Source organism: Anopheles marshallii, chromosome 2, assembly GCF_943734725.1.
Source record: "Anopheles marshallii chromosome 2, idAnoMarsDA_429_01, whole genome shotgun sequence".
Taxonomy (NCBI): domain Eukaryota; kingdom Metazoa; phylum Arthropoda; class Insecta; order Diptera; family Culicidae; genus Anopheles; species Anopheles marshallii.
This window is the reverse complement of record NC_071326.1, coordinates 39,616,846-39,631,796: the sequence shown is the minus strand read 5'-3', so window position 1 is coordinate 39,631,796 and position 14,951 is coordinate 39,616,846. Positions and strand designations below refer to the sequence as shown.

Genomic DNA, 14,951 nt, shown 5'->3' with positions numbered 1-14,951 from the left:
TTTGGAATATGCATTAACCAACAAGCACATGGTGCGTAAAGAAAACGGGAGCACTTCAAAACCGTCACACCGGAAGCATGCGTATGTTGTGCTGCTGTGCCTTCCATTTATCATCACCAATTCTCTGCGATATGTTACCCGTTGTCCCAACGACTCCAGCTGCCCTAACGTTTCTACCCGCCCTTGCCCATGACAAAAGACGTCGCTCCAATACACGGGACAATTCAAAACATAACGCCACGTGAGGACAACGGTACGGTCCGAAACGAGAATCACAATCCTGACGCTTTTCTTCCCCATGCGTGTGAGATATTCGGAGCCAAATTGCTCACAAACACTTTCAAGACAGAGCCAGAGCGCAAGTTTGAGCGGAACAGGGTTGACGTCACGTGGAGTTATGCTCCGCTTTCTGGAAGGGAGTTTTTACGCGGTAGTGTGGGAGTGCCATGCCGTTCTTATGTACGAGCGTTGCCGGTTTCCCTCATCGGCGTTGCGTGGGATCCAGGCGAAGGACTGTACCGAGGGGCAATCGCCAGCCGTACGTTGTTCGGAGTGCAACGGCAAGACCTTGCCTCATAAGCCGCTTTCCTTCCGTGGGGGTGAACTATCGATCAACCGTCCAAGTGAGTGTATTTTCGGTGGGTTTTAGTGTTTGATTGGCAGCAGAATAAACAGGACGTCTAAAGCCGCTCCAGTGTCGGTAACTGGGCAGAGGTACTTTCACAGTGCGTGAGTTCCTGCAGAGACGTGCAGGCAGTGTTTTCGGAAATCCATTTCCACGGCAGCAGTGTGAACAATCGATATCCGTGCTATATCGGCAAACGTGTACTTCATTGAACGGTAATTTGATGTCCCTATTATGCAACAACGTTGCAGTGGCCTTGTCGAAGTTGTTTGTTTTTATGCGAAAAAGGGGGCCACCTCTCCGACAGATGACAAAGCGTGATGACTGTTGTGACACGACGGAATTTTGGGGCCGCCCAAAAGCGTGCAATGTTGCTTGACAAGTTGAGCATTCCGGGTGCGAGATAACAGATTGCCGACAGATCAAACTTGCTGGCACTGTACTGTGGGGTGTTGCAGGGCATAACACGTACTCTTGGTTGATTAGAACACGGTGATGCGTTGCTTGCTGTAAGATTGGAGGGAACGGCGATTTCAAGCGGGTAACAGGCAAGTGAAAGTCAATTTGGCGTTTGGAAAGGGATGTGCGAAAAGTGTCCAAAAGGCGAATTTTCTCCCACCAGTGTGCGAAGGAACGACCGGTCAACTGGCGAGGGGAACTGAGCGCGGTTGGCAGTGCGCATGTACGAACCGGAATCGGACGACTATCGTACGCGATGGCTGATAGGGGCGGTGTGCCGTATGTAAAACCGGGTTTCGCAGGTTCAATGAAAGGACCTGTGTGACCCTGCTGTACGCATGTGGTGGTAACCTGTAGGATTGCATTTACGCACTGGCAGGTTCCCGCTACACATGCTACGTCACTGGGTGTGGAATTGAGTTTAACTATATTTTATTGGGCGAAAATACAGCAGAATTCGTCATTTTAACACTAGAACTACCGGATTGGTAATTTTAACAAATAATATTTCCTCTATTTGCAATATTTTTTGGAATTAATACTAATTCAATGCTATTGTAGTTGATCTATGACATAAGAATATATTTGTTATAGTATGAACTTAAAACAAAAATATTGGGATATAATCCACTTCTACGAAAGTGTTTTGGTGTCCTGATTCTAGTGTTATTTGCTGATCTAAATCACAATAAATACTGTACCAAACGATTGTAATTTAACTACAATACTCAATTCATCATAATGCAAAGTACATAAAGATGAATTCCCTGTGTGTACACGTGTTAACTAATAAAATATACTCCACCCGTTTAAAGAAACGCTACCCCGCTGGTGACAACCAACCAATCAAAAGCAACTTTCCGTCACCAAACCAGTTTTCCAAGCGAGCCCCCAAAATGTCAAATCTGGGTTTTGATCACGGACGATCGAATTTTCGCACCAAGCTCCCCAGCATCCGGATTGAACTGGCTGCACGATCACGAGTAATTTATGCAAAAGCACACACACAAAAAAATCACTTTCATTCTCATTCGTGTCGTACGACATTCTTCGGGGAGCTTAGTGCCTGTAGCTGTAACGACACTATAATTGTGTGACGCGTGCTGTCGAACAAGGAACGGGGAGAGAAGAAAATGAGGTTTAAATTGTATGATCAAACAAATAAAACACGTTATCAACATTGCGCATTAATATTACTTTCGTAAGAGAGAGAGAGAGAGAGAGAGAGAGAGAGAGAGAGAAAACTTTTGTTGGAGGCTGGATGTTTTATGTTAAAGCATTGCATTACACGTTACATCCCCAACGAGATCGCCGGTTTGGTGTGCGGTTTATTACTCGCTCTACTACTAACAGCACGATCGCTCGGTCGTTACTATTCGTCGCTAATCCTCTTAGCGGTCGGGAAGAAAAGGAAAGCGAGATTATCGCGACCATGGGAGGATGGCGAGCGGGCGCAGCCGATGCGGACCCGATTATCATATTTCTAGTGTCTGCGTGGGGTAACGATCGTTGTTGTTGTGCCGTGCGCCGTGGAGGATGCGACGCGTCCCAATCGTGTGCCGCGCATCATGTGCGCTAGAGCGAACCAGCCCACTGTCTGGGCTCTCTCTCTCTAACCCAACCGGCTGCAGTTTCTGGTGCGCCACGTTCCGAGACGGTTTTAATACTGTTCGAACTCGCAACCGAAACGGTTCGCGACACATTAACGCCGGTCAGTGTTGTACGTTTGCCCGTGTCCTGCCGCAGGGGATTCTTTGGGTAGTTTGTTGTGAGATTGTTTGTTGTTGATTGTTTGGTAGATTGTTTGTGAGCGTACTGAGCGTGCATTTTAGTGCTGTCATTTTACAGTGGAAAACAAAACATAAAACCGTTTGGCAGATTGCAGGATAAGGTACGAAGTTTTGACAGGGTTTTCCGGTCTTGGTCCGCAAAAGTGCTCCCCGTTTGCCACCATTACCGTTCGTTCGCGGAGTTTAATGGCCGCTCCGTTTTGGGATTGGGATTATGTAAAAAATATTGGTTAAACCCACGGCGTGTGTTTGCTGGAATATGATTACAAACAAGCTGTCCCAGTTCGACCACATGCAAATAGGGCGTTTCAAAAAGTTTAGTACCGGTTCCAGGCACACCAGTTTAGAGTTTTGTTTTTTTTTCGGCGTGTATTCGTGCTGTAGGAAGAGATTACAGTTTGGTGTGACGGTTTAGTAAAAGACGATGTGATACTTTTTTTAAGCAACTAAATTCATGTGTGGGTCGTGTGTTCGGTCAACAATTCGTTCTGTTGTCATAGCGCTACAAACATATCTTTTGTGTTCTTCCCGCATTTCTATTCCGTTTGTGCCAGCTGCTAGCTGGCCTTGGATAATGACACTTGCGTTATCTATGTGCGGAAGGGACAGGAAAGGTGCCAAAATGAGATACCAAAAAAAAGATACCATTTTATCATCCCACTTTTTTTTTTCGTCTCTTAAAAGGCATGATTTGCGATAAACAAATGCGCAAATACTATGGTACACTCCGCACGGATGGAACGGTGCTGTCGGTCTGTGTAGGAGAACATCAGTACGAGTACTCGATCGGTTTTCAATTGAAGGCTCATCTTGCCACAAACTGATCGATGCAAACACAATTGAACGCAAATTACGCCAAAAGCGTGACAGTATGTAACCGGGAAACTCGAACTCAATTGGCAGCGTAGACGACGGGCTTATTGGAACCGGCGGGCCAATACACTGCAGATGAGGACTGATTAAACCATTTCTCGTTGGAAATGGCATCGGTTTTCTTGCGGTTTCAATTGATTGTGATGCGGAAACGATCGTTTCCATGCTGCACGAAATGTGCTTTCTGCTGAAGATCCAAAGAAATCAAACACACCGCCGTAACGCAGCACTTTTGTACGTCCCCAATCGCCCAAAAATGAGAACAGGCCGAGGTGTGATTTGACCTTCACGCTTAAGACGAAAGGCCGACGAGAGGGGAAGGAAGAGTCACGGGGCTGTTTGGCAGGGGGTAGGTCATGAATTAAGTAATCAACGTCCTTCCCCGGGCACGTTACCGTTAGACCGTGTGTCCGACACATGTAATTGATCATTTGTGTCTTATCTTTCGTGAGTGAAGTGTACGCACAGATAGCATTGTTTATGCCTTGCGTGAATGAAGGCACCCCGTGTATTATTCTCGGCGTTCTGTAGGACGATTGAAAGGAAGGATCAGAAGAGAGAGCGAGATGTTTCTCGATCGCCCTCGGCGAAGCATCCACTGATAAGCCAGCCTATAGACAATTTCAATGCCCGAAAAGCTGGAGTGATCTGGAATGGGATAGACCACGAAGTGATACACGGCCCACTGGAAGTCATTTGAATGGAAATGTGTATAATAGCAGTACACCAGGCATGATCCGAATATCCGCTTGCTTTACGCGTGGCCTTAAGTATCTTATCAAGCGGTGAAGATATCAATTGCCCAATTAACTCCTGTTAAGACGAGCGTGATCGGCACGCATTTCTCGCATGCCTGATCCGTGAGATAGCGGCCATCGGTACGATTTCTTCAGTGCGCTACGATAAGATTTCGACGATAGCTTTACGGGACGATTGATTCATGAATGGGTTTCCAATGCAAACGAATCAAGCTGCTTCTTCTCCTTGCCATGCAGCAATAAAATCCACTTTGCTCTTGATTTGGTCGCCGGGATCCGATCCGGGTGATTAGAAGATCTGTCCGACTGAACAAATTGAGCAACAACCGATCGAACGTGTTGGGGTGCAACTGCGCTTTACAGCGCGCCGGTGGGGTTATCGGTAGCATTTGATAAGATGGAGCCACCCTGCTATCAGTGTCGCTATTTTGGGTTAGGTAAAGATGCAACAACTGTCAGTAGCTGGTTGGTACGTGTAGGTAAATGTAATAGCAAACGACATCCGATCCGTACGATTGGCAACCTGATTGTTGACGTTGCCTCGCACTCGTTACAGCTTTCTCCGTAATCCCGACGTCCTATAGACGCTACAAAATCGTAACATTTGCTCACGCGTGTGTTTTCATTTAGTGGCGTGTGGCGAACTCGTTCGATCGGGACGTACGGGCAGACATATATTTTTACCACGCCGTGTACGCGAAGCGTTTTGCAAAATTTGCACACCCCAGTGTGCCAGGTGTGGGATGGGGTGCAGGATTATGCAAACGTTTGGTCAAGCAGCAGGTCAGTTGGTGCGGGGTTTGGTGGTAAAAATAAAACCCAGGAAGCGAAAGCTATCCCCAATCGATGAATTTGCCAAAGACAATTGGCATTGCATGTGGGTGGGTGTGGAATGTAAGCAAAATGTGTGTACAGTTTTGCTGCCGGTTTTTGTTGGTATTGTTGTCTGTTGTACTTGTTGTAATTTTTTTGGAATTAAAGCGGTGCTCAGCAAGCGTTCAATTACAAAAGTAAAAAGTATAAGTTGTATACAAAATTTGAAGCAACAAAGTTGGACGAATAAACCATAAACAACTCCAATCATCCGTTGCCCCTTGACTTGCAATAATCTTAAGCACCTCAGAGCTACACCCGGCCACACATCGAATGCATTCTTATCAACTAAAATGCATTATTTGTCGGCGATGTAAATGTCACACTGCTGGCGCGTTTCGCTCAAGGGCACCCACCAGTGTCGCCATTTGCACTGCTACCGTTTTGGCGTCGAAAGGTCCCATCTTTCCATCAACAGCCCATCATCATTAAATTAATAATAATTACAATCCACTTGCTGATAAACAGTGCTGAAAGGAAAGCGAAACACGCCGCACGAAAACCGATTGTGGTGCTACGGAACCGGTCGTAGTGGATTGGTCTGCATTTTGGACTCACCACACCGTCTGTGGTGTGAGTGTGTATTGTTTGGTGGGTGATAGAAAGCCGCCACAACGAAACACGAGGATGGTCGAATTTTCCCTCAGTCAACTGCGGGAAAATCTCTGTGTGCACCTCAGGGGGATGGCGAAGGTCACACCAAGGACACGAAACACGAATGTTCACGGATGAACCGGGAAACGGTGGGAATTGATGCGGCTGATGGATTTGTTTTTTCGGTTCGTGGGCCGAATTATTGCTGCGAACCGCTTCGCTGTACAGCAGCTCATCATTTTCTCGCAAAGCACACGCAATTTGCAGTGTGACACCATGTGTCCTCCGTCTTCCGTGTGTGACGGCGAAATGGTGGGTTTCGTGTTTCCCAAACGGCCCAACGGTGAGTTGAAATGCGATCATATTACGGTTCGATGGTCTGGTGAATGGTGAATGATGTTCAGTAACGATGGGTTTGATGGAATGCATCAAACTGTTGGTGATTTTTCGACGTAAAGAAAGTACAAGATTGAAGTCATTTGTATGTTTTGAAAAATTTTAAAAGACGCTGGACCCTGACTGAATTAATGTTTGACAGTAAATTATTGGCAATTTGTTACAAATTATCAACATAGACGTAGTATTCACAGTTAGTTTTGAATAAAGTGTAACGGTTTTAGAGGCCATCTTTTTTTTTTGCTTTAGTGGCACTGCAACCTCAAGAGGGCTAGAGCTGCCATTTCTGACTTATTTGACTATAATAACCATAACCTCAGTTAGGATAGTCAGTACTGCGTTTTAATAACTTCTGAATTTCTTTCAAGTTAAACTGGAACGTACAAAGAGCTAGATGTGTTATTATTTCATCTTTCTGAGTCTTGTTCCAGATTAATTTGATTTTTTTTGTATTTCACTTGTTCGCCATATTGGGTACCAGACGACACGTCGTATTCTTGAATAAAATGTATTAAAACTTCGAATCTCGTCTGAAATAGGCTCGTTAACCGCCTCTAACGTGTTGTATCTGACCACAGAAAGTAAGTTTGTTGAGCCTCAACATTTGACTCAACAAACGGGCCCGAGTCTAACCTCCCCTTTCAGAATTGTTTCCATTTGTATAAAGCTTTCTCGATTCTTAAATCCGACATGCCGATAAGCTCTGAGATGAGCAAGCTCACCGCTTTCATCTTGCAATTCTTGAAAATGGTAGAATATACGTGAATATATTTCTGTATACCTGTACCGAGTCAAAATCCCATCCAGAACAATCCTCCGTACGCAGGACTATTCCGCGACGGGTAAATAATGTCAAAGAAAGCCAGAAATGGTAGCCCTAGACTTCTTGAGGTTGTTGGGCCGATGAAGAAGAAGAAGTGTATATATTTCAGTTCTACTTCAAAAGCTTCCCGCAATTACTCCATACGTCAGTACCAAAGCTCTGAAGAGGCAGTTTAATTTTACATTTTACATTTTACAACCAAGCGGTACATGTGATATTCTAATCAATTATCATTAAAGCAGTTATATACGATTCGCTCTCCTGAAGCAAATGCCATCCATCAACACTTGATTGATAGCCCGGTCAGTGGACCAAACAAACCAACCCCCCATCAATTGGCGGGTGGTAAAGGTATTACTGCTTCGTGCGAAACTGCGCCAAAACAATTTCCTTGGCCACCCGCTCATCGATGACGGAATCGATCAGAACCAACACCACGGGTGTTGCCTCCATCCCCCCCCCCCCCCCCCCTTCATTCCCCCCCTCCCTCCCTCCTACCTCCTTTCTTCGTGTCACAATTTGTTTGTTTTTCCTGCATCCACAGCTGGGTGTGTGTGTGTGGGGGGCCGTGCCGTGAATTAATGGGCAAACGGTGGGTGATCGCGCAGTGTGGCGCGTTCGTGCCGCGTGCAGCACGTTTCACAGTCCGATGGTGCCAATGCAAACGCATCGAGTGGCCCGTACCGGGGGACGTGTACGTACGAGTGTTTAAATATTGAATTTTCACTTAACGGCACACCCGATGCCCGTAGGGCCCGGGTAAGGGATGGAAAACTCCTTACATTGGGGCCAATTTTTCCACCATGGATTGTGTTACAAGATCGTGCCGTTTACTTAGCAAAAATACTTATTGTATGTGTGTGTTTTCTTCTACCTTTCTCTTTCCTTCCAGCTGACCGAGGTGACAACCGAGCGGCAGTAAACATGAGCAGCAACGCGCCCGGGGCCACCAACCCCATGCTGTACGATCCCATCCCGGAGGGACAGGGTTCCACGTCGAAGCGCAACCAGTTTGTCGCTGCGCTCGGAAGTAAGTAACCGCAGACGGTGCGGATGTGTGCACGCACCCGTCAACGGGCACGCACGCGTGTACGGCCGCTGGCAATTGGGACCATTTTTCGGACCCGATTCGGTTGCGCCTGCTTAACAAGATAATGAGTAACAATTTGGCTTCATTTGCAGTTTGCATGGCAGCCGTCAGCGGTGGTACGGCCCTGGCCTGGACGTCGCCCGTACTGGCCCAGCTCGTGCCGGCCAATCAAAGCGACACGAGTGGGCTCGAGCGTGAAAGCTTTCTGCTAACGACCGACGAAGGTAAGAACAGGGCGGCAAGGAGACACCCCATGCGGTACTCGACCATCGGAAAAAGGGCGCGCTGTTATCAGCGCAGCGCCACGTCTTATCACACACGGCTGACGTTTGTCACCCACTGCGGGGGGGCTGTAAATAGGCTCCCAGGTCGGGTTCATTCTTCAATCGGGCGGTATTGCCCGGTATTTGGTGGGATTATATTCGTTTATTGAGGGAATTTATGGCCTCTTAACTACTGTAAATCACTTGAATTGTGAGTGTGGATTCCTTGGAGTGGGCAGTAGGGATGAATTAAATAGAAATTAATAGTTGTTTTATCGCACTTGCACTACTCTCGTTAAGTAATGAGAATCCAAACAAACCCCACCTCAAGACTGCGGGATCAGTTGAGCGGCATTTAGACGAGACATTTGATAGATGATATTATAAAAGATATAAAGGCTTGAGTGTGATTTTAATACAGTTTCTTTATAGTTCCATCATCCACTTCTCATTCAGAAATTATTGCACACCTTCAGGTATCGGGGAATTTGGAAATAGTTTCATCGTTTTAGGGAATTCCGTACGCTAAGCTAGCTAAAATCCAACCGGTTTTCAAACTTCACCGGCCGAGTAACGTGAGACGTTCGTATTTGCATTTAAAACCCCTCGCTGCTCACGTACAGCACCGGAGGGCGGGAAATGGACACCACACGTACTCGGTCGGTGTGCGGTTGTCTGTGCAAGATAAATTACACTTTCATTGGCGGTAGTGCACGCGCACGCATCATCCCCGTTCGGCCATTTTACCATCGATGCGGGGTGGGACCATGATGCGTTTCTAATGGGTCTATGCAATCATATTTATCTACCAACCAGCTGCAATATCGGCAAAAAAGCGATAAAAAAGCTCGGCCGTTTATAGTTTGGAGAATGGATTTGAAGGACGGCCCTTGTGGAAGGACTTGTGCTCAATCGATTGGCACTGTAAATATCATCATATGGTCGAGCGTGGCCTCTTGAGGTGGTAATTAGAGGCAATCGAGAAGAATGGATGGACAAGCTTACTGTTTGTACAGTGAGGACACCATGTGCCACTTTTAATGGAAGTAAAGAATATTATTGGCAGATCACAAAAAAAAATGTACCCATCATATGGTTTGTAATCGTTGCAGGATCATGGGTAGGAGCGTTTCTTGCCGTCGGTGCCTTCCTCGGTGCCCTGCCAGCCGGATACTTGGCGGAAAAGATCGGTCGCAAGTACACCACAATGTCGCTAGCATTACCATATCTCATCAGCTGGGCATTGATCATTTTTGCCAACGGCGCCGGCATGTTGTACGCTGGCCGTTTGGTTATTGGTAAGCAATGGCGGCGTAACCCGTCGTATACTTTCACATCACCTTAACACGTCGTCTTTCTGCTCATGCTCTTTTCAGGTATTGCAACCGGTGCATCCTGTGTCGTTGCACCCATGTTCATCTCGGAGGTAGCGGAAACGTCCATTCGTGGCGCTTTGGGCGCTTTCTTCCAGCTACATCTAACGGTTGGTATCCTGTTCGTATACGCCGTCGGTTCCTACACGCACTGGGTTACACTGAGCATACTGTGCGCCATATTCCCGGTGCTGCTGATTGTGGCAATGTTTATCGTACCGGAAAGTCCAGTATATTTGGTCAAGAAGGTATGCTCGGTCGGCGATTTTGCGTTCCATCGCGTAGCGTTGTTAAACATTCCAATCGACCGCTCATTTCAGGGTCGCCGAATCGATGCGGGTGTAGCACTGAAATGGTTCTGGGGACCGAATGCTGATACACAGTCGGCCCTACAGACCATCCAGTCCGATCTCGACGCTGCTTCGGGTGATGCGAAGGTGTCTGATCTGTTCACCAACGGGACCAACCGTGCTGCCCTGTTCATCTCCCTACTGCTGATGTTCTTCCAACAGTTTTCCGGCATTAATGCGGTGATCTTCTACACCGCACCAATCTTCCAATCCGCGGGCAGTACCATGGATCCGGCCGTCTGTTCCATTGTGGTCGGTGTCGTGCAGGTCGTAATGACGCTCGCTTCATCCATCCTGATCGACAAGGCTGGCCGGCGGATACTGTTGCTGCAGAGTAGCTTCATCATGGGCGCGTGCTTAATCGTGCTCGGTGTGTACTTCAAGATGCAGAACGACAAGGTGGACGTATCGAACATTGGCTGGTTGCCGCTTGCCTCGGTTGTGCTGTTCATCATTAGCTTCTCGCTCGGGTTCGGTCCCATCCCGTGGATGATGATGGGTGAGCTGTGTGCTCCGGACATCAAGGGACTCGCCTCAGCGCTGGCAGTGATGTTCAACTGGACGCTCGTGTTTCTGGTGACGAAGACTTTCGGTACGATGCAGGAGCTGCTCGGGTCCGACTGGACCTTCTGGTTCTTTGGCGCGTGGATGATGATCTGTACGGTGTACGTGTTCATTAAGGTACCGGAAACGAAAGGCAAAACTAACGCACAGATTCAGGCCATCCTGGGTGGTAAAAAGTAAAGCCATACATGCACAGCAAAAGAGCACGTGCACAACCGTTTCGGTTTGTTTTAGTAATCGTTCAAAATTCCGTGTCCCGTTCGTAGTAGCGTCGTTCGAGGAAGAAGTTTTTCATAAGTTTTAAACAATTTATTTTAATCGTGTTGTAAATATGTTTCTGTAGCACTTTCTCATGCCCACTAGTATGTATGGAACCGTTGTAGGTACAAGAAGTTGCAAGGCAGTCGGCTAGACATCATCACATCACGTGGGAGAGAAGAACAGGATATGAGTTAGACGGTAAAAGACTTCTTATTCGTTTAGGCAAACGTTGAATACATGGCACAGTAATCGAAACGACTGATGGGAAACAGGAAGCAAATTGGGAGTATAAACCTAAACCAGATGCTTGAGTTAAAAAAAAAATACATCGCCATAATAGTACGTAAAGGAGGGAATAATCGTTTATCGAAAGGATAATGAAGAAATTAGAGTACGGAGCTGATTTGCTACTTCACGCCGGAGTTTTTGCACTTGCAGGGCGAGGCTACTATAATGAAGTGTTTGCTGTATTGGTTGTAAGAGATATAATAAGTTTAGCAAATGAAAGTTACTTTAGGTTGCGTTACTTCAATGCTTTAGCGCTCGATTGATGAGCTTTGTGGGAGCTTATGTGCCACCGTATGCGCAGGTCGAACAGTTCCTCATCGTCAATTGTCTATCGATCGTGTGTCCATCAGCGCAAAAACAAAAGCAAAACAATATATCGTAGGCGATATATACGCAAGTCTGTTTAGCATATCAGTCACAAGATAGAAGGATGGAAGCGAGTTTTTCGGTCTCTTTATCCCGTACCGTCGCATCTCCAGCTCATAGCGTACCCTTTAAGACCACAACCGCACATCATCTCACAACACAACTTTCCCAACCAATGGTACAACCAGTCAGAACCTCGACTGTATCCGGTTTATTGCCGTCAAAGCTCGGTTTTTTTTTTGAAAATGTTCATGTTTCTCGCTAGATTTCAGATAGCAGTGGGCAAAATAAAAGATTTGCGTTCCATGGTGCCATATCGAGTGATGCGTATATACTGAATGTTAAATAAACTCATCGAGAGCTATATTTATAATGAAAAAAAAAACAGGCTTTAGCGTGTTAGGCGAAGCAATAAGTGGATGGAAACAGGGGCACACTGCTGGCTTCCGAACGGCTCATGTAAACACAGCCGGTCCGTACACAGTCGCCTCATCCCTTCCACGTACATTGATTCCCACCGGATGATGGTGGCGATGGTGCGTAGAACGGCAGTAGTTTATAGCACTATACGAACTGGTAATGTAAAGAACGGTGGTTGTGTTTTACATGAAGCTGGAAAATCGCATCGAAAAAATAGAAAATATAACATATTTAACCGGTGTAACTCGTGTTCTTTTAGTCTTTGTTTCTACGTCCGCTGAAGCAGCAACGAAAGCGCTTCATCATGCGCTTAAATAGCGTTAGTGCCGTTTTTCTTCACCTCGAAACGAGGCTGAGCAATGGTTTGCGCTCGCCGGACATTAAACCGTCCGATAACGTTACGCGGTGATTAATGATCCGGTTGCCATTTTGCCATTGTTTGCATACGGTGGTCAGAACAATCGCTCATTTTAACGTTTTCCAATAAAGTGCAATCATTATGAGCTTGAACAACTGATGACAAATCGTTTTCATTTAAATTTATCGTCATCAAAAATGCCGCGGGACAGCTGCTCGAAACACTGCTCGAATAAAAATTCAAACTGCTCTCATTGCCGCTAGATGGCGCCACCGTTTGCAGCAAATTTTCCACAATAAAACCGCGTGGCGCCCACAAGACCGCCGTGTTTTTCATGCTGCACTTGTACCGAGGGACGCTATACATTCTTGCACGAGCCTTTGGCGGCATTCAGTCAAGCAGCACAGAAGCATTTTAACAAATATTAGTCACTGACACCGTATGAAACGGACCGAGCGCGTGCAATTGGACGCTGCGCGCAAAATGGATTGTGTTTGCTTTGTGATACTGAAAGTATCGGTCAATTCATCATACATTGAAGACGGGCGCCACGTTTCCTGTTTTTCACGTGCATTTTGTAATTGAAAACCGCGCTGAGGCTCATTGATACGTGCTTTGGGTGGGTTTGCGCTGAGGAATTATTCCATGATTCAAATGAATTTCAATTGCATAATTTATTTTTTTTTAATTTAATTGCATATTGAAGAGGTGTAATGGAAGCTCGAAATTGACATGCAGCTCAAAATTCCCTCCATTTGGTATTGATTGATAGTGATCTTACTAATTTGCCAATTGCTTTATCAATTGCTTTCCAAGTCTGAACGATTGTCATTTAAATCTACACTTAACACACTGTACAGCGCATCCTCAGGAAGGTGAAATCCTAAGCCACGCAAATGTTCCACTTAAATACGGCTTATATCAGCGTTTTGGCATTGGTAGTAATCAACCGACGACTCCACTATCCGACCAGCGTTTGTTAACATTCGAGCTACGATCTTTTCAATAACTTCCTGATAACGTCAATTTGTTTGGCCTCATCCCGATTAGGTTTGCCCGTGTCTGAGACTGACGCGTTGACAAGAGTTCATCAGTATGTTGCGATTAGCACCGGGACACGGATCTGTGCTGGACTGGCATCTCATTGTTTGTTTACCGGGGCTCGTTGCGCTAAACGTTAGGAAAATTGTTCGCGAGGCAAGTAATAGCCATGTCGTCGAATCACCACCAGAGGGCAATAGGTTAGTGTTCCATTGTATGTGAGTGTGTAGGGAAATCGCATGAAGGTGAGCGATAGTACGATTGAAATATTATAAAACCCATCAGTGAGTATAATTGAATCGTATAGTCTTTGGCAAAAACATATGGCGCTTAAGTCTCTCCATGCGTCAACTGGAGAGCTGTTTGTTTGTTGACACAGTTGACGCCCATTACCAATACTTTTCTGCTACACTACCCTGGTTCCGATGTCGATTGTCCGATTGAATGAAAATGTTAGAAGATCGCATAGTTTACTAGTTAGCTTAAACGAAAAGGAAAACATTTTTGTGGAACAAAGACTAAATAGCATCTTTCAATAATTTGAAAAGAATTTAAGAATAATTTATTCAGAGCTGAAATTTTAATTCTTAACCTTCCAGACCAGTCAGTTTCACTGGTACACTTCTTTTTAATTATATAAATTTTAAGATTTAAACAATAATGTATCTAACAAAATATTCGGAAACATCCAACTTCAGCTTTTTGTAAATGTAATGTTTCATAATTTTTGAATATAATGTAATGCTCATTTATTAAGTAATCACCAATCGAAGACGCTTAAAAATGCTCGGTTCGTCTAGTGCTGAATGTCGCTGTACAGTTTCATTTGCTTATCCCTTCGACTGCAGTCAAACGTGTCCACATGACATATTATCAGCGATCAATTTTAATGATCCCAAAGGTCACACCTAACCACGTGTTGTTGTTAATTGACCATCAGGCAATTTTCCCTAACGCTTTCCTCCCATCGGGCAAGGAAGGAAAAACTCGTTAAAAGTAAGAGACAAAATGGTTGGTACGTGGGAAACCAGGAATGTCTTTATTTCCCGCCAATGGTTCTATTCGTGTGCATTCCACCACTGATGATCACCGTTCGGTAGCGGTTTTATTCAACAGTAGAGGGAGGAAAATGGTAAACAATGAAATAGTTGTTAAAAGCGTCGCTTTTTTTTTGCTTCATCATTACAAGCAAACACACGCAGACGTACATACAAACACAGTGAGCCTAAGTGAGCAGCTACTTTCCCTCTCCATTGCGGTGGTTCTGATAAGTTGATTAAGCGCTGCACTTGATTCTCGATTCTCGGGCATGGCGTTGGGGCATGCATCAAATTTGCATGTGCACCAACATTCCTGCGCTGGTCGAGCGATTATCAAACGCAGCCT

The 14,951-nt window shown here is 45.7% G+C and overlaps 1 protein-coding gene across 1 annotated transcript; it reads left to right on the top strand.

The window, feature by feature from the left end:
• Window positions 1-8,115: 8,115 nt before the first annotated feature.
• Window positions 8,116-11,011, top strand: LOC128709683 (facilitated trehalose transporter Tret1). The gene is made up of 5 exons (XM_053804693.1): window positions 8,116-8,221; window positions 8,374-8,505; window positions 9,657-9,842; window positions 9,921-10,165; window positions 10,238-11,011. The coding sequence occupies exons 1-5, from the start codon at window positions 8,116-8,118 to the stop codon at window positions 11,009-11,011; spliced, it is 1,443 nt and encodes a 480-aa protein (XP_053660668.1).
• The last annotated feature ends 3,940 nt before the right edge of the window (window positions 11,012-14,951 follow it).

What these genes read in the sequence shown, in the direction of transcription:
- LOC128709683 (XM_053804693.1), top strand. Translation starts at nt 8,116, where the DNA reads ATGAGCAGCAACGCGCCCGGGGCCACCAACCCCATGCTGTACGATCCC. An exon ending in TCTGCTAACGACCGACGAAG is followed by an intron (nt 8,506 to 9,656) that starts GTAAGAACAGGG and finishes TAATCGTTGCAG; the next exon opens with GATCATGGGTAGGAGCGTTT. An exon ending in CAGTATATTTGGTCAAGAAG is followed by an intron (nt 10,166 to 10,237) that starts GTATGCTCGGTC and finishes CGCTCATTTCAG; the next exon opens with GGTCGCCGAATCGATGCGGG.